The sequence below is a fragment of the Lissotriton helveticus genome, chromosome 1_1 (genome assembly GCF_964261635.1).
Source record: "Lissotriton helveticus chromosome 1_1, aLisHel1.1, whole genome shotgun sequence".
In the NCBI taxonomy this organism is placed as follows: domain Eukaryota; kingdom Metazoa; phylum Chordata; class Amphibia; order Caudata; family Salamandridae; genus Lissotriton; species Lissotriton helveticus.
This window is the reverse complement of record NC_136057.1, coordinates 1,109,976,132-1,109,994,272: the sequence shown is the minus strand read 5'-3', so window position 1 is coordinate 1,109,994,272 and position 18,141 is coordinate 1,109,976,132. Positions and strand designations below refer to the sequence as shown.

The 18,141-nt window shown below is 41.6% G+C and overlaps 1 protein-coding gene across 3 annotated transcripts in view; it reads right to left on the bottom strand.

Moving 5' to 3' along the window:
- Window positions 1-4,572: 4,572 nt before the first annotated feature.
- SCYL2 (SCY1 like pseudokinase 2) overlaps window positions 4,573-18,141 on the bottom strand; it is a 366,719-nt gene continuing 353,150 nt past the window's right edge. For all 3 annotated transcript variants that reach the window (XM_078678675.1, XM_078678685.1, XM_078678690.1), the window contains 2 exons: window positions 11,842-11,961; window positions 4,573-5,496 (listed from right to left, as the gene is read on the bottom strand). In XM_078678675.1, coding sequence (XP_078534801.1) covers window positions 4,843-5,496; window positions 11,842-11,961 — 774 coding nt within the window. In that variant the 3' untranslated portion in view covers window positions 4,573-4,842. The remainder of the gene's footprint in view (window positions 5,497-11,841; window positions 11,962-18,141) is intronic.

Below are 18,141 nucleotides of genomic sequence, written 5' to 3'. Positions count from 1 at the left end.
CGGGGTTCAACCAGTAAAAGGAAACATGATGAGGCTAATAACGATCAAATGTGCTGTAGCCCCTCATTATCCCCCTCCAATCCTACGTTATTAATGACGGATAAGGCTGAGACTACAACCAATGACTCTGTGTCGCCTCTCCAATTGACCCTTTTGGCTCAAATCGAACGATTGTTAAACTCTGCATTATCACCTCTGGTCACTAAAATCAACGATCTGGGGGACAGGTTGTCCAGTATCGAAAAAACAGTAAAAAGGATTTATCCAGTACCTGAAAACACTGCTATACCTACATGTCCTACTTTCTCTACCAACCTCGAAAAGGCTAAGCCTGTTGCAAGCAGGAAAGCTCAAACTATTGATTCCCCTCTTACCACACCCACTCCAAGTGGCCGCAATGTTACTTCTAATCCTGTATATGTCCCTCACACAACTCCTAGAATTATTCAAGAAAGAAGGCATCAAATTAATCTACCCCCTGAAGCCGCCCCATACGTGACGGTTCTCTCTGGGGTCCCTGCACTTAAACGGGGCAAATTGGAAACACACCAGGACCTGCTGAACAAAGCCATCTTTTGGCTCCAAAATAATAGACCGTTACCACCTACTCTAGATGGCGGAATTTTGAGCGTGAGGAGGGTGGGGTGGCTAGGCATGTTGCCTAAAGATATTCCGGGGGACTTGATATTAATTAAATTCAAACACAGGAACATTGCCCCTTATTTACGATCTTCTCAGCCCAAAATTGGAGATGGTCCCATCTGTATTTGGGATTTGCATGACTTTTATCCTAGCCCCCAACCACTGAATTATAATACCTGGTGAAAGGGGACTGTGTGCACTTTGCGTTATTACTCTGATTAGTTGACTCGTTTTTAGTTTGTTTTAAATAGATGGTTCTCTTTCAACTTGGAAATGAATTGTTGAGTTATTTATGTATGTATGTATGTATTTCTCTTTGTTGCTTTTATGGTTTTAAACTTAAAAACCGAATAAAGCTTATTTGAATTTGAAGTTCAATGGTCTTCTTTCAAGTAATATGATAGCAACGACATCTCCAAAATCCTCTCATCTACAACGCCAAATAAACACTTGAACGATTCTCTCCCTTCACAATTCTCAAAGACAACCAGCCAATTTGTTGTCCCCATCTGGACCATGATAATCAATGCCTCTCTGTCTCAAGGCTCCATACCAGACTGCCTAAAAACGGGGCAAGTCATCACCATTATAAAAAAAAACACATCGAACACTGCTGGCCCAAATAATTTCAGGCCAGTATCCAGTATTGCCTTATTCGCGATAGTGCAATAAAAATGTGTGCATCAACAACTGGGCCAACACATCTCTAAATGTAATCTTCTGGGCGGCTGCCAATCAGGTTTCAGACCAGACCATAGTATGAAAACTACAATACTTCATATAGTGGATGACGCCTTGCAAGCTCTAGACTAAGACAAAGCTTGTCGTTTATTTCTTCTGGACCTTTCATCTGCGTTTGACACCATAAACCATGATAAACTGCTATATCGACTTGGAAGCAGGATGGGACTGTCGGGAACTGTCCTCAATTGGTTTAAATCTTTCTTAGAGAATAGATCACAAAGATTTTTAGCTAATCAAAATTTATCATCGCCGTCCCCTATTACGGTGGTGTACCGCAAGGATCAACTCTTTCCCCTACTGTTTTTAACCTCTACCTGGAACCTCTGCTTCAGAGACTACGACACGCCAACATCTTGTTTCATATGCATTCTTACGACACAGATTGACATTAAAGTCTTGTCACTGGAGGAGTTGAAGTCAATGAATGAAGCGCTAAAGATTACTATTCAATGGCTAACAAGTAATCAGCTTAAACTAAACGAGCTAAAAAACTGAATTCTTATTAATTAACGCCCCAAAAATTAATTTCTGAAATATAGGAATGGACGACACTGATCGCCACGCTTCACTGCACCCCGATCTTAGCAGACTCACCCAAATCACTAGGAATCACGTTGGACAAGAACCTGAACATGCAAAGCCACATCAACTTGTTGGCTAAAAATGCCTGGTACGACCTGAGTTGTCTTAGAAAACTGAAACCCTTCCTAGAAACGTCAGACCTCAAAATGGCGGTTCAGGCGTTGGTCATCGCAAGGATTGAAAACGGATGTTCAACTTTATCTGGCCTGCCCAAGATTTCAACAGCTCCGCTAAAAGCTTGTCTCAATGTAGCCGCAAGACTCATAACTGGATCTAGAAAATTTGATCACATCTCTCCGCACTTAAAAGTTCCGAGCTGGCTACCATATGAAGCCAGAGTACAACTTAAACTGGCCTGTTCCACACATAAGGCTCTATACTCAAAAACACTAACATACCTTGCCCAGAAAGTGATGATATCCGGAGGAGGCATGTACTCTCGAGGCGCAAAAGATTTTGTGCTGGAACCACCACGCTTTCAGAAGAAGAAAACATACAACAGAGCTTTCTCAGGCGCCGCACCCAGAATCTGGAACTCGCTACCGCCAAACATTAGAAAAATACCATTCCATTCAAAATTTTAAGAAAAGGCTGAGATCTTCCTAATGGGGAAATTTCTACCATAACTCTTTACAAAGAATCCACTAATTCGTCTGTCGATCGACTCACCTTTCGTTCGCTACAGATTCATAATAAGAGGGGCCCTCCATGACTTCCTGAACATATTCGTATTGGGATCTACACAGTCTTTTCCTGGGTCCCCTATCTCGTTAAGCTACTGAAATAAGCGCTCAGCTAAACTATGAACTCTGAGTCTTTTGATGGTAAAATATTATTTGTAATTTGACGTACTCGATCAGTCTCAGATATTATAAGTCCTGAGAACTTTTACCGTTCACTGTTTTATACTGTTTTATATTATTACCTTCAAGCGTAAGTTTATGTTGCTTGCTAATGGTCACATTCGGGACCGCCATATCTCTGTTAAGTGCTCTGACACCCTAACGGGTCACGTTCGCACTATATACAACACTAAACATTACATTACATTACATTAACATTTACATAAATACAATAACATTTGGGATAATCACACTTTCTATACTTTTCCATGTTAGTAAGGCCTAGCTAAACAGAATTGTATGTTTGGCAATCATGTATTTGATTGCATTTTTAAAAGGTTTAACATAACTATAATGTTTAAATAAGTCCAGACTTATTTAAACATTGCAAATTTAATTGAATAATTATGAAAGATTCTGGGCGGGCCTCCAATTTTTTCTTTTGTACTGGCGGGGCACGGCATTAAAACGTTTGAAGACCACTGTTTTAAGGTCTTCCTCTCCTTTACCTACTCTCACGTTTTTCAATGCAGTAGACATTAATTTCACTTTGGCAACACTTAGATCAGTTAGCGCTTTATCCTCTCTCAATTCATATCGGAATAGTAAAAAAAAAATGCAGTTTGAAGATATTCTAGGGTTGGTTGCTGTGTATTATCGTGCCATCTAGTGGCTGTGCTTGGACAGTGCACCTGTTTTTAAGTATGTTGCTAAGAATAAAGCAAACACAAGGGAATGATGGACGGAACCTCTGCCGACACTCACCCCAGTAACAGATCTGGGTTGAATCCATTTTAGCTCACTTCGCCACCCCAGTTCAGACCCAGCCATATGCAAATCAGTCATGAATCTATTCCTCATGGAAACAGTCCAGCCCGAGCTGCCAAGACCTGGCTTGGCAGTTCGGTCTGGATTGTTCCCATGAGGAATGGGGTCAAGACTGATTTGAATATGGCTGGTCTGAACTGGGGTGGCGAAGTGAGCTAAAGAACGATGATTCAACCCAGATCTGTGGCTGGGGGTGAGTGTCAGAAAAGTTTCAGCGCTCTTTCCATCACCTCCTTGCATTTGCTTTGTTGCTGGCGGAATCATCTCTGACCTAATGCAGTTGGTTGTTTGAGTGAATCCTTCTGCCCCATCTCAGGTGCCTGCAGTGAACTGCATAAGAGTCTACATTACAACCTCTCTGCTGCTCAGCCTTTATGTCTTGCGCTAATGTGCATGCGTTAGCACATTAAAAATAGACCTGCTGGCTATGCCAATGCTTGTCATTCTATTGGTGGGAGTCAATCCTAACGGGCTTCAAACATGGGACCTGCAGGTTAGATTCGGTTCACGCCTGTAAGGCGTTTAACATATAAAGACATTACACCGACTTGTGCTACATCAGCTTTGCAGACCTAATTCTTAATGAAGTGTTTCAAAACAACTGATCGTTACCAAGAGATTTTTAAATAATTATAAAGCCCACAGACTAACCCAATATCTTCTCAAAGCTACGTCACTCTTATCCCTGCATGTATCACCAGCAGAACATACACTCCTGCTTAATATCGGTGGCCCCATCCAAAACAAAACGACCCAGGAATGGCATTTAAATAAGCCTTCTTTTCTGTACCAAATATAACATAAATAAAGAAAATGCCAATTATGTCCTATTACGACCCAGAATCATACAGTAAGTCATGCAAGACAGCTGCTATTTTCTGAACAGTGATAAGATAGCAAGAATGCTAAATGACATTGTTAGTATGCAGCAATGTAAATATACTCAAATTGTGATGCCCTTTATTATCAGTAAAACAGTGCTTAATATAAGAAATCTGGAAGAGAAACATTAAATAGCTTGAAAACAACACATTTGTAGTTGCAGAATCCACATTGGTCCTCGGCACGTTCATCCCACTTGAAGAAATGCTGGATTCAGTGGTTTGACTGCAACCTAGTAGGAATATTTTACCAAATATATATACAAGTGTCCAGCAGCTTTCCCATGATTACAGTTATAGTTTCATTATGAAATCTGTATATTTTAACCAAAAATATCTTTTAAATCATTGCTAGCTGAGCTGCTGTTCGTTGTGTTGGTTGTTTGGTGTGCAAAATTCTGCGGACTAAAAAATGGATTCCCTTGTATACCAAAACCAGTTTGCCCTGCTGTGATAGCCTGTGTCCCAGGTGACGGTCCACTTAAGTCCTGTGACGCTTGAGATGGTAAAGACTGCTGAGGAAGCCACTGATTTGGTTTTTGTTGTGACATTTGGTTGATACTAACTTTGGGTTTCTGAAAACCAAAAATATTATCTAATGAAGACATATCAGCTGGGGCTTTGTGTTGGTGTGACAGCTGTGATAGTCCTGTCGAGACATTCAAAGTGTTGAAGTTTGGAATGTTGGAAGGTGCCATCATGTTCAACTTGGCTGGTCCAGTTAAATTGTATCCGCTGGAAAGATTTTGGTTTGAGTTACTAACTACCATACCGAGGCCCGGACCTGGAAATGGCATATTTGTGTTGAATCCATTTGTCCCATTTCTGTACGTGCTCATGTTGTCAACTGGTGAAGAAATTCCTTGAGTGCTTCCAAAGGACGGTGCAGGTAAAAGTCCACTCGAAGGAGGAGCTCTAATGTTCCCTTGTAAAGAAGCCATATTGTTATCCATTAACATGTTTGTTAGGTCTTTTGTCTGCAAAATAGAGAAAGTAATAGAACATGTTGTCAGTTTAGTAGCAAATGCATGCATACCATAAACGTAGCAGTTAGGTTACTAAAATTCATTTTCTTGAAATATTAAGCAATCCATTCAACAACGAATTCTGTTTAGGTCCGTATACCCTTAGTTATCATTATTACACACTACGTACTGGCCGCATAAGCAGCTGGCACTGGACTTGCGATGTACCATGAGGTGAGCAATCGCATATTCTGCCCAACCCACCCTAAAAACCTTTTTTCGATTGACAAATTATTGAAAATGTACACTATGTAACTGCTAACCTTCAACAAGTTAAAATATAATTTAAAAAGGGTGTACTTTAATCATTTCTTCTCAAAATGTCAGCTTGTATCCGATTTCATCTCTGCTGTTTTTTTCTGATAGTGCCCTTTCCTTTTTCACTACAGCATTTACACAACAGCTGACTCTATACAGTTTCTAATCTGAACATTATTAAAAGTATGTCCCACATAAGCATATTCCATTTTGTTTGTAAAGAGCAGAGAGAGTGTGTGTGTATATGTATATGTATATATATATATATATATACACATATATATGTATATATGGAATCCCCCTGTGCCGTAGATACTTTGATGGAAGACACACCCAAGTTGTTCAGAAGATATATCCGCATTCAGGCCGTGTTCGAGGTGTTGTGTGTAATATATATACATGACCTGATCCATTAAACAAGCCATATTCTTACAGCCTCGTGTCCGTGTCTACTTCGTTGGTTGGTTCTGAGGAAGCAGGATTGGTGGTGTGTGTATATATATATATATCAGTTTGCACAGAAGCGGTTGCTGAACCAATGGCCTCAATAAACTTTATTGCACAATGTACGTTGCACATGACGATTAGAAATGTCCTCCAACCGTGAGCAAAACCCTGTGAGGCCGAGAAACGTAGGTGAGACAGACTGGCTTTTTGTGAATAAAACACCAAAGAAAGGATTTCTGAGCGTGGCGTACCTTTGGGCAAAATAATATATCTATGTGTATGTATATATATACATATTTTAAGTGACTGTTGGGTAAGCCACCTGAATATTTTTGGGCGCTGACGAAGGCCTCTGCAAAATTGAATAAAGGAGTTCTCCAGCCATCCCCCATTGTGGCCTCTGCTCTTTCTTGCAAGGAGGTTGGTGCGATAATTTATGCGCATGCCAGCGGCGCGTTACAGAGGCCCCCGCACTACAAGTTGGCCTGGGTGTTTTTTGGCAACTGCTACGGCAACTTCGCATTCCGAGGGATCGGATTTACTCAGGCCCACCTGCAAGGCTCGGAGAGAGATGGAGCGGTGAGGAGGTTATTAACCTCAAGCTGGGCGGAAAAGGATTGTTGCTTCTGCCCCAGCTGTATGGATCGCCGGACCTGTGGGTTGGTGCTGTGTGGGGACCAAGGAGAGCGCCAAGATTCTAGCTGCACAACAGGAATTTGGCTACTCTAGCATCATGGAGTGTTCTGCTGAAGCCTGAAAACCACAAGGTATTACAAACACCCCCGCATCACCTACCTGAAATTGCAGTGCATTCTGGGACTCAGAATTCACAAGGAAGGCGTGAGCTCTCTGTGGTGAGCGAAGACATCATGGGTGGGGCTAACCATGTCCAATCAGCATGGGGCAGGACATATTTTAAGTGACTGTTGAGTAAGCCACCTGAATGTTTGTGGGTGCTGACGAAGGCCGTAATGGCCGAAATGCATTCGCCTCTGCACAATTGAATAAAGGTGTTCTCCAGCCGTCCCCCATTTTGGCCTCTATTCTTTCTTGCAATATATATATATTTATATCAGTTTGCACAGCAGCGGTTGCTGAACCAATGGCCTCAATTAACTTTTTTGCACAATGTACGTTGCACATGACGATTAGAAATGTCCTCCAACCGTGAGCAAAACCATGTGTGTGTGTGCGTGTGTATATATATATATATATATATATATATATATATATATATATATGCCACGAAAACCTCCTATATCTCCTGTTATTGTTACAAATTACATCAACAGAAGATCTAATGCACACAAAGGGTGATGGGAGGAATGCTGGCAATTGCTTGGGGTAGCATTCTAACCAATCACTTTTTACCAAATGAGCCACTTGGGACAAAGGGTTGCCTTAACGCAAATCAGTATTGACCCTGTTCCTCATGGAAACAGCTCATCCCAAACTGCTGGACGAGTCCTCCTCCGGAACGAACCACAAGTAACCCCCGACTGGCTGGTGCATCCATCCTCACCAAATAAGTTGCTCCCCTTCTGTAATGCGCTTTCTGGAAGAGAAAGGTAATGGGTTTCCTTGAGGACTTATAGTGTAGAGAAGACCAGTCATGGGAGCGGACGCTACCTTTAGACCTTGACAGTCTTTTTCATTGTTTCGTCAAGAGAAGCTTAATTTCCTGATCTGGAATAGCCTTGAGGTGCATCAAGGCGCAATTGATGCAGGCCTTAAAATCGTGATCTGACCTCAGGCCCCACTCCAAAGCCACATGTGGGTCAGTCACAAACATTTATTTGCGACATTCCCCACTGGTGGCATAATACTCTTGCACACTGTAATTTAGTACAATTCTGAGTCTTGATGACACAAGGAGCAGCTCCGGATCTGGGTCTGATGGCACTGGAAAAAAGGGGACTGGTATCACTGAGCATAGATGGTGCCTGTACTGGCCCACACGCGTCACATCCAGTGCAGAATGATACAGACTCTGAGCTACTGGTGCCACCTGCCGGTGTGTAGGGGTACTGATAAAGAATTTAGGCATCCAGTCTGACGCTTGGGGAAATATTCAAAAGGGGAGGAATCTGCAGTTAGAAGCCTCTATCAGAAAGTGAGCTATAACTTAGATCCTTTGGCACTGCAAGAAAGCGACCCATATGTGGACATACTCTGGACCATTAGGGGCATTAGATAATAAACACAAAGTGTGATGGGAGAAATGCTTGCAAATATTCTAACCGCTGGCAGTCACTCGAGGTAGCATTCCAACCCATCTTGTTTTACCCACTGTGCCACATTAGACAAAGGCTTGCCTTATGCAAACCAGTGCTGACCCTGCTCCTCATAGGAACAGTCCATATTGCACTGCCCGACAAGGCCCCCTCCAGAAGGGACAAGCAACCAACACCAGACCGATTTCAGTCCTATTAGGCCTCATCAGTGAGGTATATTATGTTCATTGACAAACTGGAGGAGGGTTAAACATATGCGCGCCGTGGCTGAAAGTGAAAACTAGGCTTGAATGGTCTGATCCTCGTGCATGTGATTGCTAACTTAATGGTGCCATTATTTCGTGCTCTGCCTTAGCGAGTTTGGTATTCCTCAACAGCTACATACAGCTAATGGAGATTAAAAACGAAATCTGTTTGCAATCTACATTTTCTTTTGCAGCCTTGTAAATCCTGAAAATACCCTTGCGGAAAAGAAGACTTGTAAAATGTAAATGTTAGCACTGCGTCCCTGCTTGAGACTTTTCTGCCCGTTTACTTGTCCTTGCAGATTTCAAGGTGATGACAAAAGGAAGAACATCCCTAGCATTTGTTAATACCAACTTGACCCACAAAGGAAATTCACCAGTGTTTGCAGCCTCTAATTTAAAAACCATTAGACCGTTCCGCTTGGTGGACCAGTCAGATCTAAATATTCTTTTAGGTTTAATTTAATCATTACCTTATTAATCTCCCTTTTAAAACTATGATCCTCCAAATTTAGGGGATTTGTTTAGGGATTTGATCCAATAACTGGCTTTGCACAAAGAAACGCATAGCTGCATCTGATTTGGTTCAGAACAAGATGATAATCAGGAAATTACTTTGGATCTTTATTCACTGTAAAAACATGCGAACAAACTACTTTCTAGAGATTGTCTTGACAAGCGCTCCAGCGGTTGCAGCCCGCTAACCGAGTCCTTTGATTCACAAAGAACTATTTGGAATTGATAGTATGTTCTCCATTTCAAAGAGTTTAAAATAAACAGCCTGGGGAGAGAGGAAGTGTCAGGAGCTGAAGAAATGGTTTCCCAAAAAGTGGTCAGAAACCTATATCGCTCCAAGAGAAAATGACTTTCAAGTGAGACATTTTCTTTTCCACTAACATGAGCCTCAGGTGAGCAAAAATCATGGAAAACTTTGCATTTTGTGAAATGACAAAATTGTTGCACACTTTACATAACTCAAAATTCTGAATTACAGGCAATATCCGGCATAACAAACAATAATTGTAATCCTACAGATAACTATGATTTGTAGGTTAAAAGCCAAGAACTGCAGTGAAGGACTCTCAACCCACTAGGCACTTCTGTGACTTTATATAGAATGAAGCTGACTACAAAGCAACGGATCAATTGACATTAATGGAAAAGGGAGTGCATTACAGCCAGTGGCGTAACACAAGTGTTGGGTCTCTCTGGCAGAATCTCACAAATTTAGATTGCTTCTTTAGGCCTGTCACCAAATCATCATAGCATTCCCATAAGAGCCTATTTTTATATGCCTTCAGGCGCATTTGTGCAGAGAAATTTTATCCTGCAGCACACATTTATCATTTCTGAACGGGCTTTAATACTAGACGTCCATATTACATTACTGTTTGTGGCATGATCATGTAAAACATATTATTTGTACTTAATTTAGATCCATCTTGTAATGGGTGCCTTGCTGGGAAAAAATACGGATTAGGTTTTAAAATTCCTGAAATGAGCTTACTGCAGTGCATGACGCATGTTTGTACCCCACAAATGCATCAGCAGTACCGCAGGGTCTTCTGTTACAGAATATGAACCCAGGTCCAGTCATGTTAGCACAGCCATACCCAGGCATCAGCTTTAGCAGGTAATTGAGTCTGCTCAAGCATGTAGATGTCACAGGGCACATAGGGAAAGCAAGAAACAAAATATTTAATCGTTGCACAAATAAGTCCCTGCAAAGTGAGCTAAAGTTTACTCCAATAGGAAACCATTTTGCATTGTAATTTGTTGACAGTGAGTGAGCAGTGTGCAATGCCCTTGGGCTTGAAAGTTAAACCTGGAGGAAGTGAAAGGAATATGGGGATGACCATGTTTTTTTTTGCACGTAGCATTTTAGTTTCAGAAACACGAGCATGTATGCTTGGAGCAGCGGGCGACGTGACCTTGGTTATACTAAATACGCAGCTACCTATGTTGTTGTATGACATCTCTTTATTAACGTAATAACTGCAGTTTCACAATTGCTTTATTAACCTTCCTGCTTTCCCAAATTTGCTTGAAAATGCACCATTTGTCCACTCTTTTTTTTTTAACTTTCTCAGGGGGAAAACCCCCCAGACCCTCCGTAAATTGTCCGGGCTCGCTCGCTACGCTCGCTCGCTGCAGTACAGAACGACAATAATTTGACATCCTACCACTTTCAAATGTCACTAGCTGCCACTGGAGAAGGGGACTCTGCTTAAGAAAGCTTTAAAAACAGCAGCGCTACAGCAAGCTGGTGACCCCTCCTAAACAATTTTAACACACAGCGATGGTGGTGCTGCCCTTGAGAAACTGCACCAAACTCCCCTTAATTGACAGCAAGGAGGCCTTCAGGGCCATACGACGGTCTCAGAAGCACACCGCAAATAACAATCAGCAGTACTCACTATTTTCCCTGAGTTAATAATCCCAGAAAAACATGTTCCTTTCTCACAGGTGTTTGTCCAAAACGTGACAAGCACTTTATAAATGACGACCTCCCTGTTATTCCCATATATGTATTCTTGAAGAACCCACAACATGTTGCGTGAGGGTTTATGGTTATAATCAAAGTAATTAACTAACATGCATCTAAAGTCTTAACTAACATTTTACCTTCATGTTTCAAACGGAACAAAGCCTCTAACTTTCAATGTGGTGATGAAATTATACAATTGATGTTTAGCAAAAGAACAATCTTCAACACACTTTACCAATTCAACAAAACATTGTAATTTCAAAATTAATGATCTTCATCTTAATTTATACTGAGACAATTTATTAAATACGGTTATTTATCAATAATTTTCTTCAATTCGATCTTACATTCTGAAGTACATTCCAATATAATCTTTTCTGCATAATGAATTTGTTGCTTGGTCTTTTCATAAAAAAGCTGCACCAAAAATCAATATTCTCTGGGATTTGCAAAACCCCTCCATTTATTGAGTTAATGCTCAGCCTCCATCCATTAGATACAATTATTTCATTGAGTGTGTCAGGTCTATTCCATTGCTTCCATTGTCTTTTCAATAACTCAAATACATCACTAATGTATTTGCATAGCTCTATACTCTGATGCATGTAGAGAATCACAATCTCACCTGTTTTGCTGCAACAATCGGTGTGACTGATTTCGGTTTGAGTGGTTGCTGGCTCTTAAATTTTTGGGCTTGCTCTTGTTCTTTTGCCAATTTTTGCTTCTCCTCAAGAGTAAGAGAGACCTTTCGAGAAAAAAGAGACCGACAAATATTATGGGTTTTCTACTTTAAGTAGCACATCCATTGGGTCCACAAAAATATACTTTAAAGAAAATACAGTGCTTTAAAACCAAGAAGCAGACTGAACATATCACCAGCTAAAACAAAATGCTTTTACAAACACAGGTAGTATACATCCTAGCTTCTACCCCAGCTTACCTTGTAGATGGGCTCAAAGCACATGCAAAACTATCCATAGCACCATTTATGGTTTTGGGTGAATGTGCCTACTATAAGAAAAGGATAACATAACCTTAAAAATCAGCTCAGAGAATGAAGCTGCAGAAATATCTGTACTCTTCTGCAACCTTGATTTACAGGAGATGACAAAGATATATGGAGAATGCATAGGTCAGGTAAGAATACAGGCGTCTAAAAATGTTATAAGATTGTGAAAGATTCTATTCACAGTAAGGCATGAAAAATATTAGCAAATACTCGTATCTTTTAAGGTGGGGAGAACCCACATTTTAATGGGAGGTTCTTAGGGCTGCTTGTAAACCTCAGACATGTAACCTTTACCCCATCAATATTGCAACCTGAAGAGAGAGAAGCGACCCATCAATCCCAAAGAGCAGGCAGTGCATTTAAAGATGCATAACAGGGTGATCAAAATTGTTGAGTGTAGGAAGCTGGCTCTGTTTACACTATACTTAAAAGAGGTATAGTATGCACAGAGTCCAGTAGGTCCCCAAAAGTATGGCAGAGGTTAAAGTATTTAATACCTTACTCTCAATTTAGTGGCAGCTGGGCTGAGCATTTAACCTCATCTGAGGGTATTGTTAAGCATTTATTCTACACACTCGGGCAAAAATAATAGCACACACTCAAAGTCTGAATCCAGACCAATTGGTTTGTATAAAATGTTTATACTTCATATTTTATTAAAGAACCAAGCTTTACCTAGTGCAGATAAGTTTGCACTATCTCACAGTAACAATACTTTTCAGGAAACGCAGTACTGATTGAAGTATGTTGAAATATACTTTGACAGTATGCTATTACTTTTGTAAATGCAGAAAAATGTCAGTTTAAGCTTTGCAAGGTAAAGCTCGCCAATGTACGGTATTGGTCCGAGTTCAATGCAATCCTATGGAAGAAGACAAGGTTATTAACTTCTTAGGTTGTCGAATCTAAGGGGCGAGGTTTAGGGGTTGCCCCTAAATACTAGACTTAGCGGAATTACAGGGGTGTGCAGGTTGGGACCAATAGGTCCCTTCCCTGGGGTGTCTAGACCCTCTCCTAAGCCACCCTCCAGAGGGAGGGGACATATTCCTCGTTCTGATTGGGGAAGTCCCCTCATCTTCAAGATGGAGGGGACAGAGATGTCCGCTTCACTTCGACTCCCTCACCTGAGGGGTGGGGTTTACAAAGGTGACAACACCTCCCTTTCTTTCTATGTTTTCTGGACGATTCTCCCACCTAAAGCAGAGGTCAGACCGATGGGAGCCCAGCTGCTGATGGCAGCAGAGTCTAGGGGGTAGCTAACAAAGGCGACACGCCCTGAAAGCTTCCACCCTGCTCATCCTGGGAGAGGAGGCATAACACCTCAGCCCAGGATGTGCTTTGTTTTAGGACCCAGAGGGTGGAGGGCTCTCTACCCAGGGGTTCAGAAACCTGTCTGGTGGTGGCAGATGACGAGTAGAAAGCCAGGAACCACACCAGGGGTAGTAGTTTTTCAGGGGGCATCTCCAAGACGCCCTCTAAGTGCAGTTTACATTAAATCCAACACTGGCATCAGGGTGGGTTTAATGTGCTGAGAACTGTGGTACCAAACTTCTCAGTCTTCAGTAAAGCCCTCGTGGAGCTGTGGAGTTTGTGCTGACAAACTCCCAGCCCATGTACTCAAAATGGCTTCAATGCACTTACAATGTCTGTGAATGGCTAAGACACTGTAGGGGCATATTGCTCATGCAGCTATGCCCCCGTCTGTGGTATGGTGCACCCTGCCTTTAGGGCTGTAAGGCCTGCTAGAGGGGTGGCTTACCCATGCCACAGGCAGTGTTAGTGGGCATGGCACACAGGGATTTGCAATAATGATTTGTTGGGTAGATGCACAGCTGTGGTTATGGCAGTGTTTGTTTGAGGTTACGTATTTATGGTGGTGCTCCTAGAGGTGACGACGAGGGTCCAACGTCGTCTCGTAAAATATATAGATGTGAGGTCGGACAGTGTCCAATCTCATCCCTTTAGGGCACACAGTTGATAGTCTTTCCCATGGGGGAAGAAATTCTTCACACACTTCAGAATAAGTTGAATATATAGTTCATTTAATGCGCTTATTTTTCTTTCATTTTATAATTTTTTTAAACTTCATAACATTTTCCATATGGATAATACTCCAATATATTTCAGGCAATGTCATTGTATCCAATGCATTACGGGCATTTCTCACATGCCCTTCATCAGGGAATCGACACTACAAAATGAAATGTGATACTGTTTTATCATTTAGAAAAGTAAAAGAGGAAAAAAAAAAAAAAAAAAAACATGATCATGCATGAACATCAAATGTGACCTACTGTGCGTATATCATATGCTACTTTGACTGGTATTATGGCATGATTCTGTGGCTTGTGGTTATATTTCATTTGTGCATAGGGTCTACAGTGATATGGGTGGTTGTAAAGTTACTGGCAAAGGTATGCGAACGGGCTAAACTGTAAGGGATTTGCGCCATGTCTACTCTTCAGTTTGCTCTGCACCAAAACCCGCAGCCTGCAGTGGCAGTGTGTGGGTGTTAAGGTGAGGGGTCTCTGAGGGCGACATAATACATGTTGCAGCCCTCAGAGGCCCTCTCTGGTCACAAGGCCCTTGATACCAGGGGTACCTCTTACAAGGGACTTACATGTGGCCCAGAGGTGTGCCAATTGTGGAGACAAAGGTACCGTTTTAGGAAAGAACACAGATACTGAAATCCTGATTGCCAGGGACCTAGGGCACAGTGAGTCAAGCTGGCATCATGTATCTGGCAAAATTGTACCAGGTGACCACGCAAAAAGGGCCACTTTCCTACACTGAGCTATAACCCACACTCTTTGTAAGTTTGCTTGCTTTCTGCAGTGCTATTCAGCATCCCTAGCTAAGGTTCAACAGCTAGTCTATGGGCAACTTCATCCTATGAGAAGAAATATCAAGGCTTCTGTAATTTCTGGCTCACAAACCCTTGGGATTTTTGGCCAGAGAGTGGGAAACAACATAGCTATGCCAAGCATTTTGGTACAATTTATTCACAGCTCTGCACTCTAGAAAGACAGCTCAGAAGGTGCAAGCTAAAACTGCAAAGTCACAAGCAGGTTAAAGCAACCTCCTAGCCACCACCGGGTCATGAGCCAAGGCATATTTTCCAAGAATATAGAGAAGGTGTACTTGGGGGGCAGGTCTAATGGGTAGGGCATGATCCTTCAGTCTGTCTGGCATAGTTGTATAATGTAGGTGCTGTTTTATGGTCCAGGCCAGGAGCACTGCAAATCCTTGTGACTTGTGGGAAGACCCTACTCTTAAATTAATCCTCAACACAGGCCTGTCCTATGACCAAAAAGTTTGCCTACTCTAAGAACAATCCAATTAACCAAGCACGAGGGAAGCAGCTTCGGTTGTGCGGCCAGGGCCAAACCTAATCTTACTATAAATCAAATTGCAATGGAAGTCCTATTCGAAGCATGCCACCAATTTCAGATTATGGTGCGGAGATTCCCCTCAGACTCCACAAGCCCAGTACCCTGCCACCAGTGCAGTTTCCCTCCGACATTAGAAACACCCCCAGCCTTTTGCTCTTCAAAGCATAACTAGAAGTCCACTGTTTATGACTCTTGTCAATGTCTGAACCTTCTAATCTCCCTACCAAGAATGATACTTACAGGGCAATATATTGATCCACCTAACAGGCTAAATGATGGTTATGCCTTTGTCTGATACTTCATCATAGAAAGATTAGTCAATATAACACACAATACCAGTTTACAAAAATGCCCATCCACAGCATTATGAAGTTCATAACAAGAAAGTTGCCTCCTACATAGCTCTGATCCTCCCTCAAGAACAAATGCATAAAAATAAGTTATGCATGTGCCATACAAACAACATAACTATAAACCAATGCCAGGAGTACTGGCTCCTACCAAAAATACACCAGCCTAGATCACATCCAGCTCTTATCTGAAATACTCTAGTTTGATTCTAATCATTTCCAATTTAACCGGACTTCATCCATCCCTGCAATGGACTAGTCTGGTCTAAACCAACTCTAGGAAAGATGCAATGTGATGTTTTTTTCTGCCTCCACCGTCTATACTATAACATTTAACGTATGGTTGAGGCACTCTTTGTGAGCTGATCTATGAAATATATTACCATGAACTACAAAATAGGGAACCTCATTTTATAGCAAAGGCTTTGTTTGCCATGGTTAAGCAGTCCTGGGACTAGACTCTGTAATAGCCCATGTAATATTATTCCCCTGGGTAAAAAGGCTCCTTATTTGAAAGACATGGTCAAAAATCACATACAAGTGAGGTACTTGAACTATAGTGTTAAGGGCTACCCTGAGCTTTGTGAGGCCAACTGGCTCAAACGTTTAACAGAATCACATGATTAGTAAATCCCAGAAGGATTAGGGACACAAACGGAGATATTGAGTGGATAGGCAATCAGTGAATCCCATATTTGAAAATTCTAGTAGTCCACTTACAAATCTACCTGATTTAGTTCTGTACAGCAGACATCCTGGTACAGCCCTTATTCCTGCCAGTGCAGGAGGAAACCCGGTGTTCCAACTAGTTGCATTGAAGAACATACCAAACTTCAAGCACTGCTCCTGCTGAAATATCTATAAAGTTAGGGCATCTATAAATTGACAAGATCCTGCCTCTGTGAAGTTGGTTACCTAGCACAGCACCTAGTCTCACTGGTGTGAAGCTGGGTGCCTGTCTTTGCAATGGGTTCCACCTCTGAACAGTGACTGGCACTGCAACTGGTCCTGTTGATTTGCAGAAAAGAACCAGTTACTGCATATGTTCCACATGTGTCTAGGCATCCAGCACTGTGGCTGGATGAACTCACTGTCTACATACCTAACCCAGTACATCCTTCTTCTATACTTGTGGAGAAGGCGAACAATTTGGAGCACCTCTATCTGTCTTGACACTGTCAAAACCACTTGAGGAACATAGCATGGGTAAGCGAGGAAATTAAAAAAAATGCCATGATAATACAGCTATCCACAAGGTGAGGACTTTCATCCTTAAAATATTCCACCATCTATATCTGATTTTTATTTACATTTTGGTACCTATCTGGCACATCATTGCATGAAGAACTGTATATGTTTCAGCCTGTAAACGCCCAAGATGGCTGGCAGAGCCTGAACAGCATTATTTAAAGCCTGTGTGAAGGAATATCCTCATGTCTGCAGACAGACATTTTAAATGAGTAATATTTATTAGTGGGTGTGGTTGCTTACATAATATGATGGATGGTGAGGACGGAGTCATGCTTGTACACCACTTGAAAGACTTACAACCTGTCTTCATCAGACTAGAATTCTGAGTTAAAAAATCTGTAGGAGTAAGCCTAGCTTGATTGGGTTCTATCTTGTTCCTGTGAAATCTACAGTTGAGTTGTAAACATACAAGAGTGGGGGAGAAGGATATCAATTGGGTCCGAAGGTATGCTTTGCTCCAGGGCTGAACATGTATTGGTGGCATCTACATTAATATCTGCAATCTGAATGCAATACATATCCTATTCGAGTGGGATAGAGATACTAGTGGCATTATGGGCAAACCTTCAACTATTTGCAAGTTGCATATTACATAAAGACAAGATGTGGATGTCACCCTACGTTTTTGTATTTATCTCAAGGCACACTACAATATATTATCAGGTGTTTCTTTAAGAAGCTAAATTACATGTTAACCAAGTAGGAAAAGAGTGCCTCCGAAGATAGGCGTAAAAACAAGAACCCATATATGAAGGAGGCGGAAGGGGTTCATAACGTTGAGCTTTACTACTTTGTAAAACATTTATAATGTGCAACAAAATAAAAAAATAAAGAAAGTCGCGTATCCCAGATGAGTCGGCAGATCGGTGAAGGGAGGAATGGAAGAACTGCACACACAAAATGGTAAAAGGTGACAAAAATGC